The sequence below is a fragment of the Corythoichthys intestinalis genome, chromosome 12, assembly GCF_030265065.1.
Source record: "Corythoichthys intestinalis isolate RoL2023-P3 chromosome 12, ASM3026506v1, whole genome shotgun sequence".
NCBI classification, from domain to species: domain Eukaryota; kingdom Metazoa; phylum Chordata; class Actinopteri; order Syngnathiformes; family Syngnathidae; genus Corythoichthys; species Corythoichthys intestinalis.
Genome location: NC_080406.1, coordinates 32,604,412 through 32,624,227, shown reverse-complemented (window position 1 = coordinate 32,624,227; position 19,816 = coordinate 32,604,412). Strand labels below are relative to the sequence as shown.

Sequence of the window (19,816 nt, the reverse complement as noted above, 5' to 3'; positions counted from 1 at the left end):
TTTTATTAAATAAGATTGTAGTTGTATTTTTTAGAATTTCAAATTTTTTTTATATATCTAAGATTTCTAAATGTAATTACTGTATATAAATAATGTACAATAATTTTTTGTTTTACTATTCACATTCTATTAAAAAATTAAGAAAATAAAATCAATCAAAACAAATCAGACCTAATCTAAACATTTCAATATTTCCAACAAAATGACAAAAAAATGCTACTTTTAAAATTATTAAAAAGAACCAATAAAAAAAGCAAAATAATAAAAGTGACTAAAAAAAGACCAAAAAATGACTTCATCTAAAAATGTCAAGACGTATTTCAGAACAAATTGATTAAAAAAAAATCTGAATTTATAAAATCGGTAAAAATAGTCACTAAAGAAATAACAGCCAAAAAAACTGGCTTGACATTTAAACAAAAACTTGACCCATTCTAAAGGATTAATCAAGATTATTTTAAAAAATCGCCTAAAACTGACTTCATCTAAAAATGTCAACAAATGTGAAGAAGCAACTTTTAGAAAATCTGAGTTTATGAAAATACACGTAATCGAAGTGACGTTTGAAAAAAAAGATGTCAAAAAAATATTTTTTCAAATCAAAATTTGACCGTTTTTAAAATCTCATGAGATTTCCAATGAGTAATATGGAAATCCGAATTTGTGTTATTGAAAAATCTGTTGTTGTTGCGTGTTATTCGCTACCTGAGCAGTTCCTTCTCTTTCTCCAGCGCGTTAAGCATGTTGACGGAGGCCGACTGCTGAAGGCAGTACGTCTGGAAGGCCGGGAGCATGTTGACGAACTCTAGAAAGATCTCTCCCACTGACACTGTTAGCAGATCCTCGTCACCCTGGATCAAAACCAAAGACAGTCAACCAAAATTATACTATGTACCTATTTCACATCCGGTTTCAAAATAAGATTAGGTTAGGTCTTCTCACCCGGTCCAACGCGTGTTCGATGGCGTCCTGCAAATGTTCCGTGAACCTCTCGTTGACGTCGCCGAGCTCCTGAACGTTAGCGAACACCACTGCTAGCTGCTCGGCGCTAAGCAGTCCGGCGCCTCGCATGGGCTCGTAAAACTCCTCTTTGATGATCCTCAGGTCCTCGCCGTAGCTGCATTCTGTGTTGAGGAACTCCAGCACAGCCTCTTTGCGCTCCGCCCGTGATTTGGCGCAACGTTCACATGCGCTCTGGCCATCTGACGCCTCGTCCCGCCGACCGCAGTCTGCGCACAACGGGGGTCGCTTCCAGGCTCGCGAAAGGCCAGGTCCGATCCCGCTGTCGGCCCGCTCCACTTCGGCACCGCGTCGCCGCCGTCGGGGCTCGCCATTGTTGTCATCCTCCTCACTGAGGCCCACCACGCCACTGTCGGCACTCAGGCTGCTGATGGTGCTCCAACGGTGGCGCCGGCCGCGGCCTGGCCGCCGTTCTGAGCTTAATAGTTCATCAGAGCCTACTGGACGCTCATCACGCGGCGGTTCCGAGTGGCCGCGAAGTGCTGCAGGAGCTGAAGAAAGAATAAAGGATCATGCGTTGAATTCAAATCCGTCACTCAAGACACAATTTTACACTTGGACAGTTAAAAAGGAACCAAAAATACTGATTACATTGTTAGGAAAAAAATAATTTACCTGACAACAATTTACTCATTCAGTGCCATAAATGTATTTATTTATTTATTCACAGGGAATAATTATGAAGCAGCTGTACTGTGAATTTCAAGTTTGTTAACATGGTGAAAAACACCAAATCGCCACTAGAGGGTTGCGATGCACTGTTTGAGATTTGAAATTTGACCAGTGTGCTCACAACTAGTGCTGGGAAATATGGCAATATAAATCACCATAACAAAATTATGATCAATATGTAATTTCTTCAATTGTCACTATTGTCAATTTTAAAAAATCACTGTACAGTGCTGATTAGGGATGTCCGGTTCACATATTTTTTTCATGTGAGTCCAATACCGACTCACCTGATTTTGATGATCTGCCGATACCGAGCCCGGATCTCACCCCTCGGAAATGTATTAAGAAGGCAAAAAAAAAATAAAAAAATCCACATCCAAATTTCCCCCAATTTAAACAATGAAATCCCAATATGAGAGCCATATACAAAGTCTATTAGTACAGCAGCGGCTTAAATGGAGCAAAAAATATCCAGTGAGGGGCAGAAGTATTTGCACCCCTTGTGATTTTGCAAGTTCACCGACTTAGAAAATAGGCAGAGGTCTGAAATTCCAATCATAGATGCATTTCCAATCATAGAGACATAATCCTAAAAAAATCTAGAAATGACATTGTATGATTTTTTAAAAATCATTTATTTGTAATTTACTGGGGTTCATAAGTATTTGTACCCCTGAGATGCGGCAATAATTATAACACTCAAAGAGTCCACCTTTACCCCATGAGTAACCACCCACCTACCACCCGTTTGAGCTCAATATTGTCACCTGTGCACCCCACAGTCAGTCATAATCCAATGCTACCATGGGCAAGACCAGAGAGCTTTCAAAAGACGCCAGAAAAAAAAATTGTTCGGCTATTCAAAGCTGGAAAAGGCTATGGGACAATTGGAAAGCAGCTTGGTGAGAATAAATCAACAGTTGCAGCAATTATTAGAAAATGGAAAAGGCTAAACATGACTGATGATCTACCTCGGACTGGGGCTCCATGTAAAATCTCTCCTCGTGGGGCATCATTCATGATGAGAAAAGTGAGGGTTCAGCCTAGAACTACTCAGCAGGAGCTGGTCAATGACCTGAAGAGAGCTAGAGGCACAGTTTCAAAGGCTACTGTTAGTAGAACACTACGGTGGAATGGTTTAAAATTATGCATTGCTCAGAAAGTTCCCCTGTTGAAGCCAGTACATGTGAAGGCCCGTCTAAAGTTTGCCAGGGACCATCTGAATGATGCAGAGTTGTCACGGGAGAAAGTCATGTGGTCAGATGAGACCAAAGTAAAACCTTTTGGTGCAAACTTTACCCGTCGTGTGTGGAGGAAAAAGAAGGATGAGTACAATCGCAAGAACACCATCCCCACTGTGAAGTATGGGGGTGGAAATCTAATGCTTTGGGACTGCTTTTTGGGAAAGGGGACAGGACGATTGTACTGTATGAAGCAGAGGATGAATGGTGAAATGTACCTTCAGATTTTGAGCCACAACCTCCTTCCCTCAGGCAGAAATTTGAAGCTGAGTCATGGCTGGATCTTTCAACATGACAATGATCCGAAGCACACAGCCAAGCTCACCAAGGAGTGGCTGCATCAAAAGCATATCAAGTCCGTGTTGCCCAACGACAGCCCCAAAACATCACTGCTCTAGAGGAGATCTGCATGGAGGAATGGGCCAAAATACTAGCAACAGTGTGTGAAAAGCTTGTGAAGAGTTACAGAAAACATTTGGCCTTTGTTATTGCCAACAAAGGGTACATAACAAAGTATTGAGGTGAACTTTTGGTATTGACAAAATACTTATTTTCCACCATGATTTGCAAATAAATTCTTTAAAAATCAAACAATGTGATTTTCTGTTTTTTTTCCACATTCCGTCTCTCATGGTTAAGGTTTACCCATGTTGACAATTACAGGCCTCTCTAAAATTTTCAAGTGGGAGAACTTTCACAATTAGTGGTTGACTAAATACTTATTTGCCCCACTGTGTATCGCCATCAATGGCACTGATATATAACCATTCAAAAGATAAATCGCGTTTTCTCGATCCTCACCGCTGTCCCTCTCCCTGCGATGATATCGTCCATGTGATGCGTCGTCCATCTTTGCCTTCATCTCATCATTAGCCGGCATGAGGTCGACACGGCGCGCTCGCAGACGACAATCGCCGGCTGCCTGCGATCGCTCGTACGTGGCGTCTGAGCTGGAACGCCGGCAGACCCCCGGCAGCTGAGTTAAGGAAAAGGACGCCAGTCAATCATTCTGTTGTATCGATTGGTCGTGTTTGAGACAACAATATGTACCACAATTATCATAATGTCATTTTGCGCTACAGTATCAAAATAGGCTTCATACTTTGATATATGCATACAAGCTTCAAATATCCTTGAAAAATCCCTGATTACGCAATCTGAGCAAATCTTCACAATTTCAAGCATCTCAGGCAGAGAATTCCTCAACTAGCTGCATCACATTTTTTTTTTTTTTTTTTTTTTTAAACAAGGGCTTTCAGGGTTCATCAGGCACGGGCAGGGATAACAAATCACATTTTACGCTCCTCTTCAGGAACGGTGCAGGACAAGAGGGGTGGGGGGCGCTTAAAGGGACAGGAGCCAAACGCAAGCCGCTATGTTGACTATTAGCTTATTCAACAGAAAAATTGATTCACTGTATTTTTATTGGATGAAATGTATAATTCAGTGGAAATGTATTAAAATTTAAGTTCATTTGAATTTTTGAAAAAAGTTGGGCATTCGATTTGGGTGGTTCATTTTTGTTAATTGGAGTGTATTAAAATACATTCAATTACATAACAATTTTAAAACTGAAGGCAGTTAAATATCTTATTTTGGGTTATTTGAGTTATTCTAAATGAAATTTAAATATTTGTTTTTTTTAAAAATACATGAATACTCAAGAAATTTTGCTTTTTAAATTGAATGAAATAAACTATTTTGGCTGATTTATTAATATTTAATGAAAAAAATAAAATGAATTTGGTAAACAAATTATTTTAAATTATTTACATTTAATTTTTATATATTTATTTGGTAAACAAATTATTTTGAATGACATTTAATTCTTATATATATATTTTTAAATCATTTTTGCGAGAAGGACGGAAAGAATATAATTTCATAAAATTAATTCAATTTTTTAATGAAATGCAAAGAATTATCTAAGGGAAATTCATAATTTCTTTTGAGAATTTAACTGATAATCTATAATTGAGTAAGATTTTGGCACATGTATCAATTTACTTAGTAATGGGATAAAAAATGTTAGTGTTGGCTCACAGATCATAATCTATTGTTGGCTGCCATTGACGGTGAGAGATGTCCAGTCCATTTTAACTGTCAAAATGGATTAAAGAGCAACAGCTAACAGCTAGCACCAGCATACAGGGAAAATGAGCAGCACAGAAGATGAATGAATGAATGAATTTAATGATGTCTAGCAGTTATTGCTACATTGACTTGGCGTCACCCTAAGTGACACAAGCGATATTACCACGACCCCCTCCTCTCATATTTTGGGCCACTCTGTTACATAATGCCACTTGAATATCCTGTCTCCTCTCATCTTCTTTTTCTTGCCTCTTTGATTGGAAAGACAAACGCTTGTGTGTTTGACCCTTGGAATGATGCAGGATAGAAGAAAGTACAATTTGCCAGGGATGGAGATAATCCCTCTTTTCCCCTCTTTCTATGCATCCTCAGACATTTCCTTCCCCGCACGCACACGAGCATATCTCTGCATGGGCGCGCAAGTCTGTCGCAGTGTCCTCGCCATCCTTGAATGCAGACTGATCGCGAGCCGAGTGCTACCGATACGCCACCGAACAGCACAAACACGCTCACACACCCAAATAAAAAAGCAAGAAAAAAATAATAATCGTCCTTACGCATTCTCCCGCTCCCTCGCCTTCGCCGTCTTCTTCTTCTGCTGCTGCTGCGGGCGTCTGGTGGCCAGCCTCGGCTCCTGCCGCGGTTGCCATGGAGACGGCGGCAGGGGGTTGGCGGGGGGTGGCGGTGGCGTCTCTGTCCCGCTCAGCTGACAGCCGGACGGGGGCCTCGGAGGAGATGTCTGCACTGCAGCTGGTGGTGGGGGGGGGGGGGTGACCAAAGTGACAAGGGGGTGCGTGGGGTTGAATGGGTAACACAGGAAGCAAATATTGATTCTGTGATTTTAGATCACCCGTCAATATGTAATCATCAAATATTGATGTTGAGATGACCACCATTATTCTCTCTTGTCAGTAAAAACTGCCTTTACTGTGATGAATCCCTCCAGTTTTAACTCTTTATAGGGCAGTCATTTAACCCTTTCATTGATTTTTTTTTCACGAATGAGTGTTTTTACTGCATTCATGTAGGCCGGGGGTTTGAAATGTGCGGCTTAGGGGCCAATTGAAACCTGCGGGGACAATATTTTGTGGCCTCCATTTGACATTCAGTTGTATTAGTGTTGCCGCTCGCGGTGCACAATCTTTTCGGGGGGGATTGCTCCTGCTGATGACGTCACAACAACGCTTGCGAGCATTCGGGGAATGTGGGAACTCGGACTTTTCCAACCTCCGACCAGGAAAAATATAATTGCGTACCGCACGAATGCTATTTTTAGACCTTGACGTCGAATCGTAAAGCCGAAGTGGGACATTTATAGACACGCCCTCGCATACAAACCATTACATTTCTGCTAGTTTTCTCCGGATAATCTTTAAATACGAACATGCCGATCAAACACTGCTACTATGGAACTTGTAGAAACGACTCTAGACATTAAGACCGTCCACATATGAAAGATGTTTTCGTCATACGCTTCCTGAAACCAGTTTCAAAGGAAAAAATGTGAACAATGGATCAGCTTGTGCGGACGTCCTAAAGACCAGTTTAACGCCAGCAAGGTGCAAAGTCATTCACGTTTATATGCAGTAAAAATTTTGTTGGGGGTCATTGTCCGACAAATGACAATTCCGACCCATTGCCTGCCACAGCGTCCCCCGAAGAGGTAAGCCAGTTTGATATTTTTACTTATTTTTTAGCGTGGCGTTTTGCCGTGCTGCTTCTGTCTGACAATGAATGACCTGAAAAAAATTAAAGTGGTATCTGACTGCCACCGTTGTTACCTTTTCTGTTGTAAAGAAACTACTTTAGTAAGGGGAAAGTGTAAATAAATTAATAGAATTAAGATTTGTTATTAATGAAAAAAATAAAAGTGTTCGTTCGCTGTCACTGAGTAGCATTTTTGATCGCTACACAAAACTAACAATATAACTAACCCCCAAGAACAGTCAGAGACGTAAGACAACCAGAGGATATAATATATAAGAAAGGCAGGGCATATGGGGGTAAAGGATAGCTTGTTGAAACTGGAGAACATCGTTGTTAGTGGCGTAAGGAAAAAGGTGTAGATCAGCTCGGCTCTTTTTCAGCCCTCAATACTCAAGCCATATCTTTAACTGAGCATTTGTATGTTCTTCCACATCTTTACCACTTAATTTGGCACCAGGGACATCATTTTCGGACAGAAGTGGCAGGTTTAACTCTGTAAACATCTCCTTCGTACAAACTGTAAACATCTCCTTCGTACACGATTTCCATTCATTTACTATTGGGGACATACGGTAGCGTGTCCCCCCCTTAGCAACAGTTGCTAACGTCATGAATACTACTGAGCGGAAGTGACGTGTAGCGTGCGGTACGCCATTGGAACGCCACTCGAACTGGGAGATCCTAATCGCTAAATCGGGCGGGGTGAGGGGGGGGGGGGCTTTAATCTGACATCACTTGACAAAATGGCACTCAAGACTGATGATGATAACTTGATGACACAATTTTGAAGTTAAGTTTGAGGCGCCATGTATTTTTTTTCCCTCCACTTTTCGATCGCCTATGAAAAGGCAGGTTTGCTGGAGGTCAAAATGTCTTTAAATGGACGAAATAACAAACAACAAGTTGTCGCTATCAACCATCTTCATTGTTTACATTCGCTTAGAACGCTTCGACTGTGACCATCCGAGTGGGATAAGTACAACTTCCAACCTTCCTCAAATGCAGCATAAGTGTTTGGGTTGATTTTTCTATTGTGTCAATAATGGGCGTTTTATATGAAGAACATGTTCATTATTTAAAGAAAGGAACATACAACATCAGTACTGATGTAAAAAGCAAGCAAAAGAAAAAAATGAATAAAAGTAAAATAACAAGCCATAAGACATTAAAGGGTTCAGTCTGACGCAGGGTTAAAAGCCAGGGAATAAAACCGTTTTATTCTTTTAAAACTAGTTTTAGAGATGGACAGTGATGGGCCCTGATGTTTAATATCTGAGAGACACGTTTGCTCTTTTTTTAACTTTCACATTTAATTATATGGGGTTTTGCCTTGCAAAGGCCCAGATAATAAAATTCCTCAACTTTATTCTTATATATATGAAACTGTTAATAATCATCTCCGTGTGTGATATCATCTATCGCTTACATACACATTTTTAAACTGGCACTTTTAAGCGAATGCACTACTACGACTCTCAAGAACAACTGTCACACTTTTAAACAGGCATTTTACAGCAGAGCATCGCTCTGGGCACATTTCAACTCTTCGACCAATCATACCGTGAGAATAACCGAACGTCACTGTCAAGCACAGGCCCCCCCGAGCAGATTGTGCACCCCGAGCGCATAGTGCACCTACACCGACAAGCATTTTGCGATGGATAAAAAAATATATAAATACTTTTAAATACATAAATAACATTTTGGGGGGGGGGGGGGGACTTTAAATACTAAATTGTCCAATCAATAAATTACACATTGTCATCTTTTAGATTTGCTGTTAAATGTTTTTTATTCAAATTTCTGAAATGTTTCAGCAACAAAAATGTCAAAATTGCTTTGTGTTTTTTATTTTGGTCAAATGGGACTGATTGTGTTAAATGTGTACATAAAATAAATCGATCGAAGACCCTTGAATCAAATTCAATTGTGCAAGAGTTGGTAATATCAGCAAGTATCGTATCGTCATGAAATCGGTGATTTAAATCCCTGATCCCTCCCTTAACACGAGCTTAATATCTATTTTTTTTCTGGAACAGTATTGATACAGAAACGTCAAATACTGTGTGTCGTACCATGTTAACTAATTGAATGCCTTTGACGGCTACTGCCTTCAATGACACTAAAATATAATCATTCACTACCATCCCATACCTCTTCTTAATGAGGTCCAGAGCTGATCCAATGAGTCCGTCCTTCATTTTGTAGAATTTTGCACCATAGCTGGACAAATCGGTTCCCTCCAGAAGAAGTGCTGGGCAGCAACTGGAGGGCCGCCCACCACGGTCTTTACGGGGCAGGAACGGAACTGACCCGACCGGTTCCAAGCTGGACCTCCTGCGCCGCCCGTTGTCACCAGATCCTCCCTGGCTTGAAGATTGCAGCGGGGTCCTCGGAGAGGGTCCAATGCGGATCGGAGAATTTATTCCGTCCCCAGCGGTGGGACATTGGGGACCTGAGACGTCAGACCCTGCAGTGGACACCTGATTCTGGTCTTTCATCCTCATTTTTTTAAACTCCTCAAAAGTGGGGATGTACAGACGTGCAAGGGGAACACTTCGGTGGACGCTGTCACCTCCCAAAATGGGGGCTGAAGTGCGGCACATTGGTAGCACTTTTGCGCTACATGGAGCTGCGTGGACAGCCAGATTGGGGCTACTGTTCTGCCGCCGCAATTGAAGTTTCCTCAGAACTTCCTGTTTGATCTCATCACGGCAAGTGAGACGCGCCCCAGCCCGCCGGCACCCCAAGTTCGGATCTGCAGGGGCGGATTCCGTGGTCCTCAGGGGTATGGTCTTAACAGGCTCTACTGCCGACCTTGCACTCTGGAGGCGGAGCTTTTCCCTGAGACCTTTTCTGGCATCCCATTCATCCACTCCGCTGGGAAATAGCAACTGTGGAAAAATGGGTACGTCCTTCCTGCGGGGACTGTGTTGAGGGTAATACGCTAGACTCTCCGGGTTGGACCCATCTGGTGGGCCGTCATACCAGTGACTAGCAGCCGTGTAGCGCAAGATAAACTCACTAGACGAGCACAGACTTGATTCTAGTACCGGGTTCCAGTTCAAGTTCTCCATACTGCGGTACAGCCGCCCCCCTGTGAGGACATCTGGCCTTGACTCTGTCCCTGCGGGGCCTGCTTGACCAGGACAGTGTCTTAAGTTAGACAGCAAGGTGCTGCTGTTACACCGGGATGCAAGCGGGAACCACTGATGGTGGCCTGGGGCTCGGTGCCGGGGGAAGGCAGAAAGCGGGGCGGCGTATGGGGGCATGTGTGAGACACAAGGTTCCATCTCTGAAGGGTGGCAACCAGGTGTGTGGGCGGAGGGGTGGTGGTCACATGCCGGTGAAGGCCTCACGTCTGGCATTGCATGCACTCGTCATGCCTGCAAAGGGAGCAAAAGTGACCCCCTTGAAAAGTTAGAAAAATGAACCCCAGCTTACCAGTTTGACTAACCGCTCAAAATTACTCCAACAAAAAGATCACTGACACTTCCTTGCAAAATTTGTTACTCTTCTTAATGCTGTGAGATCACTATAACTACATCTGGTATGAAATGACTTTGTTTCCTTAAAGCAAGAGTCTTGTTTCTTGTTCGGCGTGAACTTACCCCATTTTGTATTTTTTTTCATCTGGCCAGCAGGCATTGGTGCTGCCCCCCTCCTTCTGTTGCTTTGTGGCTCGCATCCCACAATGCAACACTTCTGGAAGCCTTAGCGAGAACACACATGACTTGGTAAAACTTATACAGTACATTGATATCCTGATACCAACAATACTGAAACACCACTTATGCCCTTTCATGCAGCTGTCTGATTTTTGCTGGACAAAGGACAGCTTTGGTGGACCAATATATTAGAAATAATTGACAACAGTCCCCTTCAGATAATCTGTGAAATACAGAACATTTCCTAGCTGTAGTAGAGTCGTAATAAACCCGACCACAGGCGTAAGTAAGTACGTACAGTGAAGAAAATAACAATTTGAACACCCTGCTATTTTGCAAGTTCTCCCACTGGTCTGAAATTTTCATCGTAGGTGCATGTCCACTGTGAGAGAGAAAATCTAAAAAGAAAAATCCAGAAATCCCAGTGTATGATTTTTTTAACGATTTATTTGTGTTGATACAGCTAAAAATAGCTATTTGAACACCTGAGAAAACGAATGTTAATATTTGGTACAGTAGCCTTTGTTTGCAATAACAGAGGTCAAACGTTGCCTGTAGTTTTTCACCAGGTTTGCACACACTGCAGGAGGGATTTTGGCCCAACCATCAGTTAGAGTTCTGGGCTGTCGCCGAAAAACACTGAGTTTGAGCTCCGTCCAAAGGTTTTCTATTGGGTTTAGGTCTGGAGACCGGCTAGGCTATGCTAGAACCTTGTTATGCTTATTACGGAGCCACTCCTTTGTTTTCCTGACTGTGTACTTCGGGTCATTGTCATAATGGAAGACCCAGGCACGACCCATCTTTAATGCTCTGACTGAAGGATAGAGGTTGTTCTCCAAAAATTCACAATACAGGGCCCCAGTCATCCTCTCTTTAATACGGTGCACTTGTCCTGTCCTATGCGCAGAAAAACTGCCCCTAAATGCTTCAGGGGCCACCCCCATGCTTCACGGTAGGGATGGTGTTCTTGAGATAGTACTCATCATTCTCCTTCCTCCAAACACAGTTAGTGGAATTATGACCAAAAAGTTCTATTTTACTCTCATCTGACCACAAAAACTGCTCCCATGACTCCTCTGCCTCATCCAAATGGTCATAGGCAAACTTAAGATGGGCCATGTCATGTGCTGGTTTAAGCAGGGGAACCTTCAGTGCTATGGATGATGTCAAACCATGACGTCTTAGTGTATTACCAACAGTAACCTGTAGTAACCGGTGGTCCCAGCTCTTTTCAGATCATTGACCAACTCCTGTCGTGTAGTTCTGGGCTGATTCCTCACCTTTCTTAGGATCATTGAGACCCCACAAGGTGATATCTTACATGGGGCTCCACTCCGATTGAGATTGACCGTCATATTTAGCTTCTTACATTTTCTATTGATTGCTCCAAAAGTGGACCTTTTTTTACCAAGGTGCTTGGCAATTGCTCCGTAGCCCTTTCCAGCCCCGTGGAGGTGAACAATTTTGGTCTCTAGTGTATTTGGACAGCTCTTTGGTCTTGACAATGTTACAAGTTTGAGTTTTACTGATTTTGTGGGGTGGACAGGTGTCTTTATGCTGCTATGGACCTCAAAAAAGTGCATCTGATTCAAGATATGGACTTTTAATCGGCAGAATAACAGGTCTTTCAGGGTCAGAATTGTAGCTGATAGACAGGTGTTCAAATACTTATTTGCAGCTGTATCACACAGATAAATTGTTTCAAAATCATGCATTGTGATTTGTTTTTTTATTTTTTATTATTATGTCTCTCACAGTGGACGTGTACCTACAAAGAAAATTTCAGACTCCTCCATGATTTCTAAATTGGAGAATTTGCAAAATAGTAGGGTGTTCAAATGCTTATTTTCTTCACTGTAGGTAGGTAAACTATGTTTAAAGCACTTTTCACAGAAGTTACAGAGTGCTTCAAACAACAAAATACAAAATTACAGTGAAAAAAAAAAACTATAGAAAGTAAAGAACTTTAAGCAGTTAGTTTTGGAATGCGTATTTGCAAAGTTTTTAGGTGCTTTTTAAAAGCCTGAGAAAGTTTTACCATTATTTTAAGTGGAAAATACAGTGCCTTGCAAAAGTATTCGGCCCCCTTGAATCTTGCAACCTTTCGCCACATTTCAGGCTTCAAACATAAAGATATGAAATTTAATTTTTTTGTCAAGAATCAACAACAAGTGGGACACAATCGTGAAGTGGAACAACATTTATTGGATAATTTAAACTTTTTTAACAAATAAAAAACTGAAAAGTGGGGCGTGCAATATTATTCGGCCCCTTTACTTTCAGTGCAGCAAACTCACTCCAGAAGTTCAGTTAGGATCTCTGAATGATCCAATGTTGTCCTAAATGACCGATGATGATAAATAGAATCTACCTGTGTGTAATCAAGTCTCCGTATAAATGCACCTGCTCTGTGATAGTCTCAGAGTTCTGTTTAAAGTGCAGAGAGCATTATGAAAACCAAGGAACACACCAGGCAGGTCCGAGATACTGTTGTGGAGAAGTTTAAAGCCGGATTTGGATACAAAAAGATTTCCCAAGCTTTAAACATCTCAAAGAGCACTGTGCAAGCCATCATATTGAAATGGAAGGAGCATCAGACCACTGCAAATCTACCAAGACCCGGCCGTCCTTCCAAACTTTCTTCTCAAACAAGGAGAAAACTGATCAGAGATGCAGCCAAGAGGCCCATGATCCCTCTGGATGAACTGCAGAGATCTACAGCTGAGGTGGGAGAGTCTGTCCATAGGACAACAATCAGTCGTACACTGCACAAATCTGGCCTTTATGGAAGAGTGGCAAGAAGAAAGCCATTTCTCAAAGATATCCATAAAAAGTTTCGTTTAAAGTTTGCCACAAGCCACCTGGGAGACACACCAAACATGTTGAAGAAGGTGCTCTGGTCAAATGAAACCAAAATTGAACTTTTTGGCCACAATGCAAAACGATATGTTTGGCGTAAAAGCAACGCAGCTCATCACCCTGAACACACCATCCCCACTGTCAAACATGGTGGTGGCAGCATCATGGTTTGGGCCTGCTTTTCTTCAGCAGGGACAGGGAAGATGGTTAAAATTGACGGGAAGATGGATGCAGCCAAATACAGGAACATTCTGGAAGAAAACCTGTTGGTATCTGCACAAGACCTGAGACTGGGACGGAGATTTATCTTCCAACAGGACAATAATCCAAAACATAAAGCCAAATCTACAATGGAATGGTTCAAAAATAAACGTATGAAGGTGTTAGAATGGCCAAGTCAAAGTCCAGACCTGAATCCAATCGAGAATCTGTGGAAAGAGCTGAAGACTACTGTTCACAAACACTCTCCGTCCAACCTCACTGAGCTCGAGCTGTTTTGCAAGGATGAATGGGCAAGAATGTCAGTCTCTCGATGTGCAAAACTGATAGAAACATACCCCAAGCAACTTGCAGCTGTAATTGGAGCAAAAGGTGGTGCTACAAAGTATTAACGCAAGGGGGCCGAATAATATTGCACGCCCCACTTTTCAGTTTTTTATTTGTTAAAAAAGTTTAAATTATCCAATAAATTTTGTTCCACTTCACGATTGTGTCCCACTTGTTGTTGATTCTTGACAAAAAATTAAAATTTTATATCTTTATGTTTGAAGCCTGAAATGTGGCGAAAGGTTGCAAGGTTCAAGGGGGCCGAATACTTTTGCAAGGCACTGTACATTTATGAATGAATGAATAAATCCAATGCTAGAAAACTAAATGAAATTAACACGAATAAAAACATAAATACACTGGTTACACAATAAACACATTTTTTATGTCATAGTATACAACTCATTGCAGGTCACTGACGCCAACAAATGTCCAATTCATTAAAACTGGGAGGACAGACCACTAGACGTCCAACCAATCCATTTTGATTTGGAGGGGTAAATGAACTAAAGTTCATTCATCTCTCCCACTTAAAATGGATTTGACGTTTAGCACCGTCAATGGCAGCCAATGAGTTAATGTCCTGTCTGGGTAAAAAATACATAAAGTCATATATCATGTATGAAAATGCTAAAAGTCTCAAAAACGATCATTTGGACAACTTTAGGTCAACATTGTTGCTTAACTACAGGTGTCAAACTCAAGGCCCGGGGGCCAGATCTGGCCTGGCACACGATTTTGTTTCACCCGGGAAAGCAAATTAAGAGCATCCAATTCATGTTTCTTGCCAAAATGAGTTTTGATTTTGAAACCAGTATTAATTGGTTGTGTATCGTGTATAGTGGTTGATTAGTCAGTTAATTGCGCCAGCCCTATTTACCAGCTGACACTTCTACCACCCTGTTACAGCTAATTTGTGTGCTCTAGCAATCCTTCCACACTATATGTGTAAGAGAAACAAGTCCAGCCAACTTCAGTGTTGACACTTGAAAGGGGTTAACAGACTAACGTCATCTAATTAAGGTTATTTGAATTTTCCCATAGGGGAAACACAAACAATGAAAGTGTGAAAAACAATAAAAATTCCTGCCATAACCCTCCAGCACAAACATGAATATAAAGTAGAGCAGCCCCTCATTTATCCTCCCTCCCCATGGGATGCTGGGATGTAGAACAGCTTGTCTGTCAAATGACAGTCACTTTTTAGACGCAACACCAATGCCGCCGCTGCTTGGTCCCCGTGGTGCTGAATGATTGACACAGTTGAAAAACAAAAAAACTAACGTTTCTTTAACTGCTATGGGAGAGAGTTTTGAAAATAGCTGTTTTTACTCGTGGAAAAAATGGGAAGTTTGTATGTTAGGGAGGTGTTTATTAATGTCTTCTCATTTGAAGCTCAAATAAAGTCCCTTACGAATGTTTTCTAGATCTATGGTTGTTTAGACAGTGTTTTCTTTTATTAAGAGAAAGAATAGGGCGACACTAAACTGAAGTGTTTGAGTGAGGTTTTCGTGCATAATTTCAAACCTTATCAACTCAAATCTCAAATTAAAGCTCCTAACAAGTGATTTCTGTAGCTATGATTACTTTTCAATAACTTCTCCTGTGAAAAGAAATTGATCATAAAAACACTTTCACAATGTTGACGATATTTGAGCGAGGTGTTCACGGTTGATTTCAAACCATATTAAGTATTATGTCAAATTAAAGGCCCCGACAAGTAGTTTCTAGAGCTATGATTATTTTTACTATGTCCTTAATGTGAAAAGTGCAAAAAATACTTTCTCTTTAATTTAGGGTGACCATATTTTGATTTCCAAAAAAGAGGACACTCGGCCCGGCCTTGAGATACTTAAATTTTACTTAACGTTCACTCAAAGATGCCTTATCACTTTAATACATTTAAAGTGTGCCTCCTCCGTCTGGATAGAAAAATTCAGTTTTATATTTAAAAAAAAATAATAATAATAATAATAGCTATATAACCAAAGACAAATTCAAATTTGCAGATGTTACCTAAGAGGCTTTGTTATTCCTAAAATAATGCAAAAAAAAAAAACAAAAAAACAAAAAAAAACTGGAATTACATAGTAATTTTAAAAATGACCTCTTCTGTATTGGCTAATCCTTGAATCCTTGAACAAAATAACAGCTGTCTTTTCAATTCTTACTGTACAAATAATCTGAAACAATGTTCTAAAAAATACCTCTTCTGTAGAAAATCTAGTTTTACCTAGGGTTGCAGCTCTCGAATATTTTAGTAGTCGATTAATCGATGGACTAGTTAGTTCGAATAATCGAGTAATCGGATAAGGAACATGAAAAATTAAAATAACTGAGCTGAGCCTCAAACGGTATAAAAAATTTTAAAAAATTAAATGAAGATCTATGTACAACAAAAGAACAATTGGCTAACTTACATAGAAAAAGGTCCGCTAGCTTAAATACTATAAAATGCTTTTTTTTTTTGTTTTTTTGGTTTTTTTTTTTTTAAATGCTCTTGACAAAAGGTTCAGGCACATATTCCCACAAAAAACGGCTAAATTTACCTAAAAACTAAATTATGAATGCATTAAAAAAACATTAGCTCAAACAAAAACTTAGCTTACATTGGCCTTAACAGGGAGCAGTTGGATTCAGCCATGTGAAAAGAGGCAGAGAAGAGGGCAGTGTATCCACCCTAATCAATAAAACTAAAAGCAAACACTTTCAAAATAAACCATTACAACGCCACTTTAAATAAACGAATACTCGAAGCAACAAAATTTAATTCGAATATTTTTTCTGATCGAATACTCGAGTTAATCGATTAATCGTTGCAGCACTAGTTTTAACAAAAAGCTAATTTCTCTTTCCAGTGAAGTACTAGTAATTAAACCGTAGCCTCAAGACTATCAATACAATTGTCGTTGACAAATTGTTATTCCCACTCAATTACTATTCTCTGTAGTATTCTGTGCAGATCGTCAGTCAAACAACCGGACATTTCCATGAATTTATAAAACCCCGCCGGACGCCCCGGACAGGATGTAAAAAGTGGACATGTCCGGGCAAAAGAGGACGTTTGGTCACCCTACTTTAAATAGGCGTGTTTACAGTATTTGAGTGAGGCGTTCATGGGTGATCCGACAAGAGGTTTCTGAATCTATTATTATTTTGACGTCTCCATATTGAGAGAATGTTGACAAAATAAACTTTCTCCTTGAACATAATTGTTTACAGTATTTAAGTGAGGTCTTTATTGATTATTTCAAACAATATCGAGTCATATCTCAGATTATAGCCCTGGATGATTGCTTTGTACAGCTTTGTCCTCATATGAACAGAAAATGGTTGGGGAAAACATTTTCTCTATAAACACATATGTTTATTTAAGTTAGGTGTTTATGAATGGTGATAAATGATATCAAGTTTTATCGCAAATTTAAGCCTGTGATGAGTGCTTTTTAAGTCTATGATTATTTTGCCAATAAATCCTCATGTGTTGAGACATTGGTTTAAAAAAATAAGTGCACTTACTAGTATTTTTGTCATTTTGGTGAGGCATTTATGAGTTACTATGAACCATATCAAGTCATATCTCAAAGCCAGCGACGTGGGATTTCTTGCTCTGCAAGTAGCTCAAGATGTCACCCAATAATATATGTCAGAAAACACTCAGGCAACTTGAAATTCCGCTCTAAGACCCCCGATTTGGCCAAACCCAAAATTGTCCTATATGCTTGTGTGATACATCATTGGAAAGCTTAAAATCTCGTCGCAATGCAGAAATCGTAGACATCAAGGAGTGGTCGAGATTTTCCTTTTCCCATATTTACACTTTTAAACGTTGTTTTTTTTTGGGGGGGGGGGGGGGTCGATTATTTATCATCTAACATATCAGAGAAAATGTGACAGTAACAAAAAAAAAAAAATACAATCAAGCGATAGTTATAAGATAGATATCCGTGACTTTTTTAAAGACACCATTTTTTTCATTGTGACGTAATTTGTTTAAAAGTTTAAAATATACAAGTGAATAATTTTTTAAAGTTTTTTTTTTTTTAAAACGAAATATTAAACATCATATAATGATTCTAAGCTAAAAATGACAGACATTTTGAAAAATATAATTGCCTTCGTTTGATGGCTGGGTTGAAACAAAAGTGGTTGTGCGATGTCTGTAAACGGGGGTTTGCAGTGTAAAACGGACAAATTAACAATAGTTTGGGGGCTTAATGCGCGATGAATCTGCTATGGCAGCATATAGACATAATTTTTTCTATCTATTTTCTATCAAACACAACAGTTCTTTTGGCTTAAAATACAGCAGTTTCTTTTAAAGAGGAGTGCAAGAGCAGAAACTGCTTTTTCAGTCATGTCTGTGTTTTCCGCCATATATATTTATATAATTAACAATATATTGTTGAGGTACTACTACATCACCGCTTTATACTGGGTTTGGGTTTTGAGTCATTTCCAATATTTTGCTTCAATAAGTGGTCTTATGATTCCAGAGTGAAATGAGCCTGATGGTAACTAGAATATCAACGTGTGTGTGGGTGTGTGTCATTATTTTCATTTTCATTCATTGTTCCATTCAGAAATGCGGCTCGATTTCCTGGAAAACATGCAACTAAACTCTTGGGGTTTACTGTATGTTGGCATCACTGCAGAGGCTGTTTGTGGTGACATCAGCAACTCACAACAACATTGACAGTCAGCTCACGTTCACGCGCACACATGAAATACATACTGTACATACACTGGCTGGCTGCCAATGACGGCGGGAGACGTCCAGTTCATTTGAACTGGGAGGGTTGGCCCCCCTCCCAGCTCAAATGAATTGGACGTCTCCCACCGTCAATGGCAAAGTCTCTCAACCATGAAACTCTTCATACTCCTCAGCGTGCAAGACGGCGTTAATTATTCAAGCAGCTTTTTTCAGCCACACGTGGAATACCTTTCACGCAAGCATTCACTCTTTTCTTCTTTTAAAGTGCCTTCAAAGATTATTCCTTCCCACCGACACAACAAAAGACATTTTCTTTTGTACTCACGTAGTGCAGCTCGCCTCCTCCAACATGTGAATGAATCAATGTGCGCGCGTGTATGTGAGAGCGAGATCCTTCGTCAGCTTTTGTTACACCGCCCCGACTGAGCATGCTCCGGCATTGAACGACCTCGGTGGTTGCTACAGAAACCGGTAAGCGCGACTTTGTCGAGGACCACATTTTAGTTATAGCTTTCTACAGGGGTCCATTATTACTACTGTATGTCTGGCCAACTTGGGCCACCACAATTAATTGACAGCTAATCGATTAGCAAGTGAATCGACAACTATTTTGAGCGTTGATGAATTGTTTAGCGCAGAAGTCTCAAAATTTCGGCATGGGGGCCAATTGTTAAACATTTAAGTGTAGTATGAGTTTTGACCTTGCATATATTGTCATGGGCAAATAAAAAAACATAAGATTTTTAAAAATATATATATTTTTATAATTACATAAAAAAGTTGTAATCCATTAACTTAAAAAAAAAAAAAATATATATATATATATATATATATATATATATATATATATATATATTTTTTTTTTTTTTTAAGTGCAGCCTGCACGTTATTTGTTCATGGTATTTTTATGGAAAAAAGATACATCACTTGAATTATTTCAAAATCTTTTGAAAATATATATTGTGAAAATTTGATATAAATGATTTTTTTAAAAAATATTTTTTTAAGGTTTTATAAGCATATACAGTATTTTCTCATTGAGTTTCATTTTTATTTTATTTTCTTTATAGTTTTTACTTTTTATGTATTTACATTTTCTTTTTTCATGGAAAAAAAGAAAAAATGCATTATGCAATTATCAAATTTTGTTTTTAATCCCAAAAAATCTTCTTATTTATTTTTTTTAGTTAAAAAAATGTCCAAATGCCTTTTATGAGCCTCTTAACAGCAAATGCAATATATTTTCATTTGTGTTTTTCTAATTTATTGAAGTTTTAAAATATTTATCCTTTTCA

The 19,816-nt window shown here is 39.7% G+C and overlaps 1 protein-coding gene across 3 annotated transcripts in view; it reads right to left on the bottom strand.

The window, feature by feature from the left end:
* The window catches only part of si:dkey-91i10.2 (uncharacterized protein LOC555224 homolog), a 34,226-nt gene that overhangs the window by 6,725 nt on the left and 7,685 nt on the right, over window positions 1-19,816 (bottom strand). For 2 of the 3 annotated variants that reach the window (XM_057852326.1, XM_057852325.1), the window contains exons 2-7: window positions 10,346-10,447; window positions 8,889-10,120; window positions 5,585-5,777; window positions 3,735-3,909; window positions 943-1,511; window positions 706-851 (exon numbers count right to left, since the gene is read on the bottom strand). In XM_057852326.1, coding sequence (XP_057708309.1) covers window positions 706-851; window positions 943-1,511; window positions 3,735-3,909; window positions 5,585-5,777; window positions 8,889-10,102 — 2,297 coding nt within the window. In that variant the 5' untranslated portion in view covers window positions 10,103-10,120; window positions 10,346-10,447. Of the gene's footprint in view, window positions 1-705; window positions 852-942; window positions 1,512-3,734; window positions 3,910-5,584; window positions 5,778-8,888; window positions 12,104-19,816 lie in introns of those variants that run through there. The other variant, XM_057852327.1, reaches the window with a different exon arrangement.